Source organism: Apis cerana, linkage group LG1 (genome assembly GCF_029169275.1).
Source record: "Apis cerana isolate GH-2021 linkage group LG1, AcerK_1.0, whole genome shotgun sequence".
Lineage (NCBI taxonomy): Eukaryota > Metazoa > Arthropoda > Insecta > Hymenoptera > Apidae > Apis > Apis cerana.
This window is the reverse complement of record NC_083852.1, coordinates 17,877,672-17,893,586: the sequence shown is the minus strand read 5'-3', so window position 1 is coordinate 17,893,586 and position 15,915 is coordinate 17,877,672. Positions and strand designations below refer to the sequence as shown.

Sequence of the window (15,915 nt, the reverse complement as noted above, 5' to 3'; positions counted from 1 at the left end):
GAATTTAGCAATGCTGTTTTATCTTTAATGTTGAATGGTAAATAATATTTTTATTCAATGCCATTTGTAAATAAAAATTGAGAAGAGTTTAACGTGTATTGTCCATTGGAAGTGGAATTTCGATATATGTGGAAGGCTGACGATGTCAATGTCAAGTTTCGTACCGCGTTTCTTTTCGCGATGACATCATCGCAGCTAATAATGAACGAAGTTTAACACAAGGTGCAATCACCACTCGACGGTTGTGGTATTTTCGAGACGAAACGAGAAATTTGCGAAACACGTTACGCTCTATATCGCGCTGACTAACACGAAATTAAATAAAGAAGAGATCGCTCGATTAGTCACGTTTCACGAAATTCTTTTATTCACTTTCGATATATTCCCGAAAATATGAGAATGCAATCTATTGAAATTAATTTAATCAGATACGTTCGATTAATTCGTCGAAACATTCTTATAATTCGTTTGAATTCGTTTGATCGATTCGAATCTTTCGAGTTACACTTCCTTCGAATTGCAGGATTGTCAATATTGAATTTCGATTTTGAGATATTTTTAATGTTTTTGTCATTGCCCCCGAGATATCACGATCGACAGCGAATTCCGGAAGTGTATCCATGTGACGTAATATCCTTATGCGGGGATGTGACTCGAGCCAACGTGCTCCGGCAACATCACAGAGTAACATCATCGTGTTCGCCGAGATTATTTTCGTAACACCAATAGAATGATCCACTTTTTAGATATCTAACCACCAAGTACACTCAAGATATATCAATAGTAACCTACTATGCGTTCCACTATTAAAATATTCCATCACATATTCAAAACTTCCTTTTCTTTATCCACCTAAATTTATCTACTCTTTTGAAACGGAATAAAAGAACAATGTTCTCGATGTTCGAAGAAACGCTCGATAAAAAAAAAAGAAAAAAAAGGAAAGATTTATCAATATAATGTAAGATTCAACGTTAATAAAAATCGTACCAATCGAGTAATAAAATCGTCGATCGTGATCGAATCGATTCCTCGACAAAATCTCGTTCTTCCCTGCCTGGTTCGAGGGTGATCGTTCTTCTTTTGATCGCGTGAGATATATGAAAAATTCGCCGTGAATATATTATCGGATAACAGTATGGCGCGGCACGATCAAGCTAAACAGCAGCGTTCGCGGTTCGAAACGTTATTAGAAGGGCGTAATAGCGTTAGCTTTGAATTTTCGTCTTGGCCAGGCGCCGCGACGCATGCGGCTTAGCACGAAACGCTCGCCAAGACGGATAGGAACGAAAATCGACGACAGCCGAAAAGCGGCGTACGCCGGTTCCTAAGAATAATGTAGCTTATCCGCTTCTTTTTCCTCTTCCTCTTCGTCTTCATTTTCGTCTTTGTCCTCGTGTTCGTGTTCGTCCTAATTTTCGTCGTGGTCTTCGTCTTTCTCTTCATCGTTGGAAAAGAAGAACACACTCCCCCGAGTCGAGTTCATTGGCTCGAAGATTTTTGTCATCATGTTTGTTTCTAATGTCTTTTGGCAATCGGTGATTCGATATTACAATGTGGATCGAGGGATTGCGTGTGATGTTGCAATACGTTGTATAATAAAGATTTCGATCCATTTTCGCGTATTATGTATTTGAATTTTTCGGAACAAGTATCGAGCGAATTAATATAATCGTTGGAATTCGCGTGAAAATTAGAATCACGTGTACTGAAATTGGATATAAACTTTGTTGCTGTTTTTCGCTTTGTTCGGGTCAGAGCGATTTTGAGATTCGTGACACAGTTGAATAATCCTTCAGAATCTATCAAACTAGGGTTTATCGTATCCGTAGACCGTGGGAGTTAAGTTGTAAAATTTATGTTCTCGTTCAAGCACAACTTCGTCATTGAGATGAATCAACTGGATGAATGATTACATAAAACGAACAAAATACGAAATAACGGGAAGCGAATGATGAGATTACGAAGAAATGATCAATCCTATCTACGATAAATATAATAAATAAATCGATACCAAAATTATTTTTAAAATCTAGACGTGAATCATTACTGCAAAAAAAAACTTGATTTTTTCGAGAGCATAAGTAAACATATAATAACGAAGATAATCAAACCGCGTATCTGTCACATTTACGTTCATAATAGAGATTTCATTTCTATCTCAAAAGTCACCATATAAAATTCAACAATCCATCGATTTTCTAGAGAGAGAGAGAGAGAGAGAGAAAGGGGAGGGAGGGAGGGAGGGAGGGAGGAAGAGAAAGAGGGGAGAGGGAGGGGGGAGAAAGAGAGAAAAGAAAAAGCAAAAAAAGAAAAAAAAAAAGAAATTGAACAGTCACTGTCGTACTATTATTCTCACACGAGAACACCCGGATTCAAGAATATTTCTTTGCTACACTGCAGCGAGGCTAACGCCGAGAGACACGTGCTGCACCGAAACACGTTTCCGCCTCGGTATCGATTGCTGATAGAGAGAGGCCACAAGGGCTGACACGGTCATAATATTTAAGCCAATAACCGTGTACAATCCCGCTAACCCAATAAACCTTATAACACTCGTGAAAATTTTCATCGTTACGTACTGTCAATCGACATTCCGTGCCCGTTGACCATCAGGTGCCGGCACTGCGTCCACGCACTTTCCGGCCCGGCGTTTCCACAACTCTTGCACAGCTCGGCAACCGCTTCAACGTGCTCGATAACGACTCGTTCGCGATGTTAATCCTCGATATCGAGAGAAATCAATAAAAGAGGAAAAGAAATTCGCGCAAAGCAACCTCACCGCAATATCACTTCGAAACGAAGCACTGCACAATTCAATTATATTTATAACTCACTGAAAGCCACACTTTTGACCTATGTATGTTCACTCGAATCACTTATTCCACGAATTTAACCCGATCCTGTTCACAACGTCGTTATTTAATTACTCGAGCACGGATCTTGAATTTAATTCGACGTTATAAATGTCGTGACTCGAGCTTTTTCAAGAAAAAAAGGAAAAAAAAAAGAAAAAAAAAGAAAAATCACTATTTATTTTCGCCAAGCAAATCGCTGTAACACCACTGTTACACCGTCAATGTCACGTTAACGACTCGGCGACTCGATGTAGCCAGCCAACGATGATTGTTTAATAAGCTGAAAACGACACGCGAATCCAGCCTCGGCAACTTAGCGACGTGAAACTCCCGTCATACTTTTATTTCGTGTGTGCGTCGCCGCGTACGAATGATGACTGGCCGTGCAAACCCAACTCCGCGGATATTACGCCATGAAATTGTGAAGCGGGCCAACGTGCGGCGGTCGCTTCACTTTTCCTTGGTCAAATCTATATTTAGTGGTGAATTCGATCGACCAAGGAGAGGGGTGATAAGTTCGGGGTTGGTGGCAACCCCTTTTTCCCGAAACGAGACCCTGCTATCTTTCCCCCGCTGTGGCGTGTTTTTCCTCCGTGTTCGAGAAACGGTATAATAGAGTCGCTCGCGTGAGGATCACACGAATCGATGGAAATGCGGAGAGGATTACCTAATGTCGATTAATGACCCGATGTCGCCTGTGCGCGGAATTACGGGATACGCGTTGCGCAATCCGGCGCAACGTGTTTACAAACAGAGTTATTGTTCGTAAGTGGAAGTAGGATTCGGATTGTTCGTCAAGAGATACGAAGAAATTTTTCGAAATTATCCTTGTTTTTCGTCCCTTTCGTTTCCACTTCGTTATTTCCTCCCCCCCTCCCCTTTTTCGACGAGTTTTGATTTGACACTCGAACGAATGGATTGGACGCGTGGGTGTGGTACGGCGGCCTTGGCATTCTTCGAGCTATCGTTTTCTCCTCCTTTGGTTTTATTTTTTTGAAATTTTGAAATTTCGATATTGGGTTAAGAATGAGTTACGTTTTACGTATAATAATATGGATAGAGTGAATGAGTTTTTTGTACGAAAGATAACCGAATTATTAGGTAGATAAATAATTAAAAACTTTTTACAAAGTTTCGCGAAATGAATTTTTGGTTAAGAATTATTGTGCAAAGAAACCAGTGGACGATGAACACGTCAATGTTCCTTAAATTCGAAAGAAATCTATATAAAATATTTTCTTTTTGAAAATTTAACGAGCATCGTGAATAAAGTTTCAATTTCGAAGACAACTCAATTATGAGAAAACGAGAAGAAACTCTATTTATATCGTAGAATTCAATGGAATCTGAATTGAAAAAGGAAGACTGTTGATTGAAATAATAATTGTAGATTATATCCTCGATCCTATTATCGTAATTAAATAATGCGAAATCCCTCTTTTTCTCTTTCTCTCCCTCTTTTTTTTTCTTTTAATTGGTTAAAATATTAATCTGCGATGCGATCAATTTCAAGTCTATGATATTATAATCTTCGTTTCTTGATATTAATTTTATGACGCAACGTGTATTCTGATAAACGATGCACAATAATTTACAAGGTCTAATTACGTCATGGGATTAATTTGGGTATGATGGAACACAGTGGAACACGTAATGCATGCTAAATCGATACACCTCGTAATCCATGAAGAATCTATCGCTATCGAGAAACCTTACTCGTGTCCTTTCCTTTTCTTCCACGTCTATTTCTATTCTTTACTACTTCTCCTTTTCTATTCGTCGTTTACTCGACGAACGTATGACAAAATTCGAAATCAACTTCTCTTCGAAATCAAGTGTTTCCCCTCGACGAGGGGAAGAGAACATAAACGTGCGTAAGATGAACGAACTTTCGACGAATAAATTCAAAATTTACGGATTACAAATTAAAATAATTAAACGGTTTGGCGGCTGTAAATAAGTAAATTAACGTGTAAAAGTAAAAATTGTGACGAGGAGTTATTTATATAATAAATTGAATTATATTTTCGATGCGAAGATAACCTGAAACAAAAAGTATGAAAGAATGGGGGAAGCGGATATTACCTTCCCAAGGGGATGGTAATATGCATAAGCAAGACACGAACATATATACACACGCATGCACATGCGTTGAAATCGCACTCAAGCGCACTGCATGATCCCTTCGTCGATGATTCCGCAATTTAACGGGACGATGGATAATTAATTCTGTTTTGAATCAAAGAAAAAAGGAAAAGATAAATTATCTCGCGTTAATTTGATAATGAAAAAAGAAATGGCGATAGAAAAATATGAAGCAATTTATCGAATAAATTTGGAATGATATTTTAACAAGTTACGAAGCCTTTTAACGAAATTAAAAAAAAAAAATATCCAACAAATTATCCAGTAATCGATAAAAGTTATATCTTTGTAAAACTGTATCGTGAAATATTTCCTACAAAAAAGAAACAAAAGATTACGGATAAATAACGTTTCTGTAAAAAAGTTAACACGAACAATGATTTAATACTAATCGATATTTGTGAATTATTTACAGGAAATTACCTCGACTTCGAAAGAAACCCGTTCAAGAGATAGTTTGATGACACTGATGGCAGTGTCTTCGGCAGTGCGACATTACAATAAAATGCATTTTCACTCACGATTCGACGGAATTCTGCAATTTATTCAGCTTTTCCTCGAGAGCATGAGCTGGAGCCTCTGTGAAGGCAGCCAGATATGCTAGAACAGGTCCTGATAAAGCTTTCACTTCTGCTGCCATCGGTTTCAATTTCTCCGCTTCCGTTACCAACTCCTATACACAAATAAAGATTAAAATTAATAAAATAATACATATTGTGAATTACAAATAAAATAAAATACTTCACACGATACGATACAATTTATTTATTCTTAACTTTTATTCCTTTCTCAAGTATATTAAATAAATATTACGCATGACACTTACATGTAGTGATTTGATGGTGTCGTACAAATGTTGCTTGGAACGAACCACAGTGTCCAAAAGTTTGCCCTTCTCCTCGATAGCAGTTACTTTAGTCTCGATAAGCGACCATTGTGCCTCCAGATCTTCCCAATGCTTGGACAACGCCTCGAGAGCATCCCTTCGCCCTTCCAGCCCGGAAACCAACTCTTTCCATTCCGCACTGATCTCAGAAATCTGCGCCTCTATCGTTTTCTTGTTATTAGCGTCGGCCAATCGAAGCACTTCTTGACTGCGTTCGATCAATAGATCCAATTCGAATTGTTGATTCTGTATTGAGAGAGACGAAAAAGAGAAAAAATTTATCTCTCGACGTTTAATTATTATTACGTTGAACGAATTACGAGAACACGATGCGGATTGACTTGTGTAATTTCCACGGCAAACAGACGTCACGATTATCGACTAACCTGTATGTCATTGAGCGCGTGCGTGATCTTCTGGATGTTAAATTGCAGTCCAGCCAGAGTCGTGACAGGCTCGTCGGTGAATCTGCTCCTCGCTATCACAGCTCGGACTCGTTCTAAAGTTTGCGTGTAATCCCTCCACGTTTCAGCGCCTTGTTCCAACCTGGCGCGTTGAGATTTCGCCGTGTTCAACGTGTTTTTCAATAATTGAGTGTGCTGTTGTTGTTCCGCGCTTAACTCCTCCTGTTCGGACGTGTTCAACGAAGGCCAAATTTTATCACCGGCTTGCTGAATTTGCTGAGACACCAATTCGCGAATCGATGGCTCGCTGCTGAAGTAGATCTGCAAAATACGATCCGTCCGTGTTAACGATAAAGAGAATTCTTTATTTTGAAAAGTAGTTAAACTGTAATATTAGATAATATCGTTGAGCTATTTCAAATTAACTTTATTTTTTTATGATTTTGTATATGGAATAACAGTTTTAGAATAACCGTGATTTTATTATGAATTTGTATTTTTAATCGAAAGATGGATTACTTTAATTTAACTAGTAGATCCATCGCTTATTTATTATCAATAAACTGTCATAACCAGATTATATTTGCAAAACGTGATACTTGAATGATTATAGTTTTAGATTTCTGTCAAAAGTATTTATTTTTAAACAATTAACGTATCCCAATCAATACATTACTCTAAATTATCATAAATTATCGATATACAAACCTTGTGCTCCTCGAGATCGCTCAGGATGTTCTCGAAATCGAGTCCATCCTTGTCACTTTCCAATCGAATCTCTGCCTCTCGAACCCAACTTCGAAGTTTCTCGGTAAGAGCAGCATACTCTTGTCTCAGCTTCATATTGCTCTCCAAATAATTTCCACGTTCCTCCATTTCTCTGGGCAAAGAGGTCAACAAAGAGACAGCCTCGCTCAGCATTTCCTTCAACGAACCAGGCATTCCTTCTTCGTGGGGAACAGAATTCTTTAAATTTCTGATTCTATCGAGATGCTCGTTGACTGCATCGCAGAGCTCGTTATGTTTTTGCAATTCTGCTTCCACACTGATTGGATCTCTTTCTAAAAGAGGTCTAGATTTCACTTCTTTCTCTTTGTCTTCTAACCAATCGAGAATCTCAGCCAATTCGTTCGCCAGTCTCTTGTGTTCCGCTGCTGCCAATTCGTGTTGCTCCCTTTGAGTTTCTACAGCTCTTCTTAGACCTTGTAATTGTTGTTTCAGAGATTGCAGTTGTTCTGTTATATTGTTTCTATCCACAGTTGAGCCTTCTGCTGCGATTTGTTGACCTTTGTCCGTTGCACTGGCGAGGGTAGCTTCGCATTCTTGGATCTTCAGAATTGCATCGTCGTACCTGAAAAATTGAAAATAGAAGTATTTAAAAAAATGATCTGTAATTTTTTAAATTTTCCAAATTATATATATATTTCTATAATGTTATATTTATATAAAATTATATACATATTCAATTAATTATGTAATTATTATTTTATTATTTTTATTATTATTTTTCTATTGCGAATCATATATATATATGTATATACATATTATTTGTCATAATATATCTATATCGTAATATATTTTGCATATATTTTCATATTTTTATATTATTTTTATAATTTACATAATTTATATATCTTTTTAAAAATATATAAAATATATATAATAAATAATTAATTAATAAATAATTATATAAAATATATATAATAAATATATATAATAAATATATAAAATATATAAAAATATATCTTTGCATTTTTTACTTTTCTTTTTTTTTTTCAAACAAATATTTCTAAATATCATGAAATTTTCACTTTCGTGTTTTACTTTTATTCTTAATTTTAATAAAATATTGTGAGAAAAGCTTATAAATTATAGGAAAGCGATAAATAAATGATTTTGATACCCGTGGCGCCATCTCGCGGATGGACGCTGGAAGCTCCGACTTGCTACGCGGGTTACAGAACAGGCAAGGAGGTATTCGTGACGTCACAAATAAAAAAGGAAAGCAATATTGTGTGAGAAAGATAGAGAATAAACGCGCGCCACCATTTGCGCATGCGCAGTAACATTTTCTAACATATCAAGAATACTACATAGAAAATTAATCCATTATTCATTTTTTACGCAAAATTTCTCTACTTTTAAGATCGCATATCAAAGTTAGAACCTCAAGCAACTTTCTCATATAAATTTTAGTATGATTTTCTTCTTAATTAATTATTTATTAATGATTAATGCGTCGTGTATGGGCTGACGCAACCGACATCCAATACATTATTCGCTAATTTTATATTATTATAAGATTTATTTATAAATATAAATATATACGTTAGAAACGTTCTTTCTTCTGCTATATTCACATATAATTTTTATTCATAATTTTGTTCTTATTTGAAGGAATAAATTGATTCTTTGTTACTCGGTCACGAATTCGATCTAATTTCGCGCATGCGTAGTAACACATTTCAATATATCGAACACACTACATGGAAAATTAATTAATTTCTGGTTTTTTATTGAAAATTTCTACACTTTTAAGCTTGAATCTCAAAGATAGAATCTTAAGCAAGTTTCATGTATTAATTTTACTAAGAAATTCCTTTTAATTAATTAATTATTAACGATAATCATGGAGAATGTCTCAATCGTAAATTCTCGATCTATGTCCGAGTAGCAAACAATCAATTTATTTCTTCAAACGAGAATAAAATTATGAATAAAAATTGTATGTGAATATAGCGGAAGAAGCAACGTTTCTGATGTATATATTCATATTTATAAATAAATCTTGTAATAATGTGAAATTAGCGAATAATGTATTGGATATCGGTTACGTCAATCCGTACACGACGCATTAATCATTAATAAATAATTAATTAAGAAGAGAATCATACTAAAATTTATATGAGAAAATTGCTTGAAGTTCTAGCTTTGATATGCGATCTTAAAAGTAAAGAAATTTTGCGTAAAAAATGAATAATCGATTAATTTTCTATGTAGTATTCTCGAGATGTTAGAAAATGTTACTGCGCATGCGCAAATGGTAGTGCGCATTATTATTATCCATCCTTCTTGCACAATGTTGCTTTCCTTTTTTATTTGTGACGTCACGAATACCTCCTTACCTGTTCTGTAACCCGCGTAACAAGTCGAAGCTTCCAGCGTTCATCCGCGAGATGGCGCCACGGGTATTAAAAATTGAATTTTCTTTCTTTCTATATATATATATATATAACGCATTAATCATTAATAAATAATTAATTAAGAAGAAAATCGTACTAAAATTTATATGAGAAAGTTGCTTGAGGTTCTAACTTTGATATGCGATCTTAAAAGTAGAGAAATTTTGCGTAAAAAATAAATAATCGATTAATTTTCTATGTAGTATTCTCGAGATGTTAGAAAATGTTACTGCGCATGCGCAAATGGTAGTGCGCATTATTATTATCTATCCTTCTTGCACAATGTTGCTTTCCTTTTTTATTTGTGACGTCACGAATACCTCCTTACCTGTTCTGTAACCCGCGTAGCAAGTCGGAGCTTCTAGCGTCCATCCGCGAGATGGCGCCACGGGTATTAAAAATTGAATTTTCTTTCTTTCTCTAATATATATCGTATTATTTTATACATAATATTAAATTCTGTCAATTTTTATGTAGATGTGAATTTTATTTTTTACATTTTACCTTTTATATATATTTTTATATTTTATAAATATTTGAAATATATTTTTATATATAAGAAGAAAAAAATAAGCATAAAGAAAATAAATATATCAAATTTCGTAATTAAATTTTTAAAAATGTTAAAAATAAATGAATGGTGAATAAAATTTTCCTTTTTCACAAATAAAAATTTTTTTTTTTACCAAACAATGCAACAGTGCACGTGTATATTAAGAAATTTCTATAATATTTGTATGTATTACATACGTTTGCATTTTAACATACACTCTTTTAATTAAAATTCTTCAAAATATATATTTTAATATATTTTTTTTATATTTTATATCTTTCATATTTTTTTTTAGATTAGAATTATATATTTAATTTAATTTTATAAATTAAAAAGATAACGTAAAATATAAATACCTTTTGATCTTTTCCTCCGTCGTCTGACCAGAATTCTCAATATCTCGAACGATCTCCGTATATTTAGCTATGAACGTAGTTATCTCTGTGATCAAAGCGATGAATTGTTGACGTAACAAAAGTAACTGGCGAAGTTTCGCTATTTGGGACTCTATAGCTTTCATGAGATCATCCTGCTGAGTTAATACCCCATGAAGATCGGCCACGTTGATCGACTGTAAGTCGGACAATTTCGCCTTGTTCGCCTTCAAATCGTTCAATATTCTCTCGTATGCATCCAGCATAGCCTCGACGTCTTCTACACGCGAACCAATAGGTTTATTAAGCTCGTGAAGTTCTTTCTGAACGTCTGTCATGTATTGAATGGCTTCAGCTACTCGTGCCAATGATTCTTCGGCTTCATCGATATTCTTTTGAAGAGCGAGGGCTCTTTCATTTATTATACCAGCAACTCTACCATGAGCTTCTTTCATGTTTTGCAATTGTTCGTTTAATTCGAGCTTATCGGCATCGGTCACGGTTGGAAGAATCGATTTTCCTTGTTGCATTAATTTCTCGATATCGTCTGCGTATTCGTTTGCCTCTTTCTTCAAACGATCGTACTGGAGCAACAAATTGGAAGATGGTTGAAAGAAATATTCATAAAAATATTAATGAATTTAATGAAAAAAATATATTAAATAATCGATGTATAATTTAAATATATCCTACCTTAGCCAGTTGCTCTCTTAGAATATCAATACTGGAAGTTCTCACATCCGAAGATGTAGCAACTTCAGCTTCATTGATCCATCTTTGGCACTTGTCTATTTCACTCTCGAAAGCCTTTCGCCCTTGAAGAAGATCCGCCAATGCAGCTTGTTTCTCTTGTGCCTCACTTTTCAGCTCCTCGTAGTCTTTGTTCAATTCATCCAAGATCTTATTCAATCTGGCACGATCCTCTTCGCTACACTCCTTCAGCAAATTGTTTCCTTGTTTCAATATGTCGTTCAGGTCTTTCTCGCTGAACGAATCGATATCAGTTTCCAATTCACCGTGTTGCACGATATCTTGCTCGACTTTCGACGCTTTTAGAGGGAGATAACCACTCAATTTCTTCAAATTATTGCTCTTCGATTTGATCCAGCTTCGTGCTCGCTCAAGATCAGCTTCGAACTTACGACGGGCATCAGCCGCAACCGTGGCACTCGAGATTCCCTCTGTTAAAATCGTGCAAAGTTGAGATTGTTCACCACGCAGAGCTTTCGTTTCATTTTCTAATTGTTGCTGTTCGTTCGACTCTAATTCGTTCTGCATGTTTCCTACTCGTTTCTCCAACGTATCAATCACCATTTGTTTTCCCTCTGCTTCCTTCAACATTGCCTGCAATTCAATAACGTACATATCGTAGGTATATTTCTAATAAATAAATAAATATCCCCTTCTCTTTCTTATTTTAATCTAATACTTTGAATCTTGTTCCTACTTTCTTTATTATTAAATTTGTAAAATTTCCAAGAATTAAAAGAAGAAAAAAAGAACAAATGAAAAAATTGGAAACAAAGAAAATGAAAGATAATTTACATTTGAATTTTATTTATATATAGATAATTTAATTACCTTCAAAGCAAGAAGCCTTTCTTCTGCCTGCTTGCTGTCAAATCCTACAGGCTCGGACATCTGAGCTTGCTTTTTCTTTTGCTGAATCCAATCTCTATTCTCTTCGATCTCCTGCCTCGTAGCTTCAATACCTTGGGCAGTCATGTCCAACACTTGCGCTTTCCTCTGCAGTTTCTTCCCTATATCAGCGTATCGTCTCTCCACCGACTTAATTTGCTCTTCTATTTGCTGAGAATCCAAATTGCTCACCGAATCCATCACCTGATCGCTCAATGTCTTCACCTCGTTCAATTTTCCGGGCCCTTGGGACTCAAACTCGGTCGTGATTTCTTTCACACTAGCTATCTTCTGTCCAATCGTCTGTCCATTCCCTTTCTCGATAACGTCCACCTTTTTGGACAACGTATCCAACCACGATTGCATGTTCTGCACCTGTGTCCTATACTTCTGAATCAGATCCTGTGCCGCTTGTTTTCCAGCAATGGCATCCGTCAACTCTGCCTCCAATTTGTTCAATCCCTCCTCGATATCCTGATCGTCTTCATGAAGAGATAGCTCTGTCAATGCGTGAGTTCGACGTTCTCCGACGTTTCCAAGCAAATCGTTCATAGCTTGCAATTCGGCAAGAGCTGCTTCGGATCTCAATTTTGCTGGACGAGACTTCCATTCGGCGCACAGAGCCCTTTGCTGGTTTATCCATGCACGAAGAACGTTCTTTTGTCGTGTTTGCTCTTCCAACTCGTTTAGAGCCTTGGTTACGTTCATCAAGTGTCCTTGCGCCTATTGAAATTTACGATATTTTTCAATATTTCGTACATCACACATTTAAATTGAATAAAGTGACAAGAATGAAGCAATAACAATAAATATATCAAATTAAATACAATACCTGATCGATCAATTCTTCCAATTTGTTTCTCACTTCGACTTCCCTAGCCGGAATCTGCACAGGTGGCGCATCCAGAGGACTTCCAGGTCTGGAGACACATGCTACTGCAGCTTCGCAAGCCTCGACAGCCAAAGCAAGCCTTGTCTTCTCCCCTTGCAATTTATTGTGCAACATGCGAGCATTTTCGAATCTCTGTTTCGCTGCGTCGAGAGTATCCATCGGCGCTTCCATTTCTTGAGCGATTTCCGGTTCGTATGCGTCCAAATTCTTCATAATACTTTCCAGAGTGTTTTCGTACTCCTGGAATTTGATCAATGACTCCGCCAATCGTTTCTTTATTTGCAGTGCTGTATTCAACAAAGAGTTGTAACTCTCTTGAACATTTTGCAATTGCGTTTCAATGATCGTTTTAATTTCGGAATTGACCGCGACGTATCGAGTGATCTGTCCATTTCCTTTCAACTTTAAATCGTTCAGGACACTCGTGTAATTCTCGATTTCCACGAGCAGGTTTTCATGCTGCTGAATTTGCGACACCGTTTGCTCCTTGTTCGTAATGTAGAGAGAATTATGAGCCATTAATTGGAAAGATATTTGCAACAGCCATTTCTCCGTCTCTTGCAAGGCTGCATGATACGCGTTGTATTCCTGCATCTCGTTCTCGATCAACCTCTTCCTCTCATCCACGTTTTCACTCAAATTCTCCCATCGTTTCAACAATTCCTTCGTTCGCTCCAGAGGCGTGTTTTTCTTCGCCAATTTCGACAATTCGCTAGCTTCATCCATTAAATGATCCAACTCGGTCTTTTTACCGCGTACTTCCTCCTGAATATGCTTATAACGTTCAAGCATGGTCTTCATATCGCCGAATTCTCCTTTCGTGTCCGGAAGGTCTTGCATACTATTCTCCATTTCTTCTAACCATCGTTTCAATTTTCCATGAGCTTCTGAATGATCGTCCCAGCGATGCAACAGGGATTTAAGTTGAGCTTGAACGGTATTCAAATCGATACTGAGCTGTTCCCAGCTGGAAAGAAGTCCTGCCATGTCTGATCTTAGCTGATCCTGTTGCTCTGGTACAGCTGTGTCTATGGCTTTTGTGAAGGCGGTTTGCAATGTTGACAATAAATGTTGACCTTCGGTAATTCTTGTTGCTACGATCTATGACAGAAAAAGAAATTAAATGATTTCTTTAAAAAGACTATAATTAATCCTAATCTTTTAAAAATCCTTTCAGGATTCCTGAAAGTCTAGAATTCCACTTCCAGAAAAAAATGTAAGCTTGAATCGCAGACCCATTCATAATTTCTGCGTTAAACAAGTCTTTATCTTAAATACATTAAATCCTAACTAATCAGGATAAAACAAAAAGTAACTTTAATTTAACACAGTTTCTTTCGTGTTTCAAATTGATTTTGATTAAAAATTTTTAGTTTCTTTTTATATACTTTTTTTAATCAAATGTACGAAAATACTTTATTTGAATAAAAATTTATAATCTATTAATTGCATACCTTGATAGTTTCCAACTTATCCTTAGCCCATTCAGCATCTCCAACGCCCATACAATCTTGTACCGAGCCTCGAGCAATGCGCAACCAATCTTCCATTTCCTTCTTCGCCTTCAAGAACTCGGTATGGTCGGATAGATTCTTCTCCACCCGAGAAACAAGACCTTGCATATCGGTCAACAGAGACGTGTAAGCAGATTGCAATTGTATAGTCTTGTCACGAGCCCAGCTGCAAGCGCTCAATTCCAGCAAGGCCTCGCATTTGTCGTTCAGATCTTCTAAAACTGGTTTCTGTTGGATAGCTTCCTCCACGAGGCTTTTACACCGAACCAAATCCTCCGGAGTTTTATTCTCTTTCGATTGTTCGTCGTTCACTTTCTTCTGGAAATGATCTATCCATCTCTTCATGCTGTCTAAAGCAGTTGTAAATTGAGACCAGCTGGCGATACAGTTGGACAAAGTCTTCTGAGACTCGTGACACTGAGATTGCAGAGATTTCCAGTTTGCTTGCAGTTGTTTCATGTCCTGTTTGATAGTTTCCTGACCTTCTGGACCTGTACTAGCGATCACACCATCGCTGAGTTGGATCGCCTTCGAGATCAAACTCTCTCCTTTGGGAAGGGAAGCTATGATCTGATTCACTTTGTTCTCTCGTTCGATGATTCGTTCCTTTTCCCCATGAGTATCACAATTTTGTTGAAGTTCCAGCTTTGTATGGCGAACCCAATCCGCTGCTTCGTTGTGAGCTTGTTGAAACTTTTCATGATCGTTCACTTGCTCTTCCAAATTCTAAAAATGGAAATATAAATACTTGAAAATAATAATCAATAATAACAATTTTTATTTCACTTCTTTTCCTAATCCATAATCCCTGTATCGCATATTTATACAGAAGATACGTACCTTAATCTTTTCAGCAATCAATTTGGTCAATTCATCGTACTTGGCAATAGTAGATTGATAAGGACCAATAGGTATACTGGAATCTTCAGCCAAACGAGCTTTCAACCGATCTACAGTTTCACCATGACCTTGAATATCTCTCTGAACTGTCTTATACTTTTCCAATACTGCTCGTTTTTCGCTCAGATCATTCTTGTACATTTCTCCCGGTTGAATTTTACCTTCGATCTCTTCGATCCAGTCTGTAGTCAATCGGTGAATTTTGTTCAATTCCTCCAATGTGCTTGCTCTAGCGGAAAGCTTTTGTCTTATGTCTTCTACGTTCACCAATAATCTCTCAAATTCCATCTTCAGATTCTCTGTATCCTCTTGAATCTTTGCGGCGCCATTCTGTTCCGTGTTCATAATCACTTTTTCTTTCAGTTCGAGAGCATAACGCAATTTATTCTGGCCTTGTTCCAGTGTTTGTCTGATGGCTTTGCAAGTGTGTAATTTATTGTTCACCTCGGTTAAAGTGCTTGGAAGTTCCTTACACTCGCTCAATTTGTCACGTGTTCGTTCTATCCAATCTTGACACTCTTGATACAACGTATTATGTTGTTGATGTTCCTGAATATGAGAGAAAAATA

At 36.6% G+C, this 15,915-nt stretch overlaps 1 protein-coding gene and 1 long non-coding RNA gene across 4 annotated transcripts in view; one reads left to right on the top strand and one right to left on the bottom strand.

Annotated features, from left to right (window-relative positions):
* LOC107994002 (muscle-specific protein 300 kDa) overlaps window positions 1–15,915 on the bottom strand; it is a 78,467-nt gene that overhangs the window by 25,176 nt on the left and 37,376 nt on the right. For 2 of the 3 annotated variants that reach the window (XM_062087257.1, XM_062087258.1), the window contains exons 24-33: window positions 15,287–15,895; window positions 14,387–15,172; window positions 12,873–14,033; window positions 11,984–12,763; window positions 11,096–11,746; window positions 10,385–10,986; window positions 7,002–7,644; window positions 6,276–6,614; window positions 5,830–6,135; window positions 5,525–5,676 (exon numbers count right to left, since the gene is read on the bottom strand). In XM_062087257.1, the coding sequence (XP_061943241.1) occupies window positions 5,525–5,676; window positions 5,830–6,135; window positions 6,276–6,614; window positions 7,002–7,644; window positions 10,385–10,986; window positions 11,096–11,746; window positions 11,984–12,763; window positions 12,873–14,033; window positions 14,387–15,172; window positions 15,287–15,895 (6,029 nt within the window). Of the gene's footprint in view, window positions 1–990; window positions 1,150–5,524; window positions 5,677–5,829; window positions 6,136–6,275; window positions 6,615–7,001; window positions 7,645–10,384; window positions 10,987–11,095; window positions 11,747–11,983; window positions 12,764–12,872; window positions 14,034–14,386; window positions 15,173–15,286; window positions 15,896–15,915 lie in introns of those variants that run through there. The other variant, XM_062087259.1, reaches the window with a different exon arrangement.
* Window positions 2,524–5,755, top strand: LOC133667819 (uncharacterized). Its single transcript, XR_009833444.1, has 2 exons — window positions 2,524–5,213; window positions 5,419–5,755. It is a non-coding gene; the product is annotated as an uncharacterized LOC133667819 (long non-coding RNA).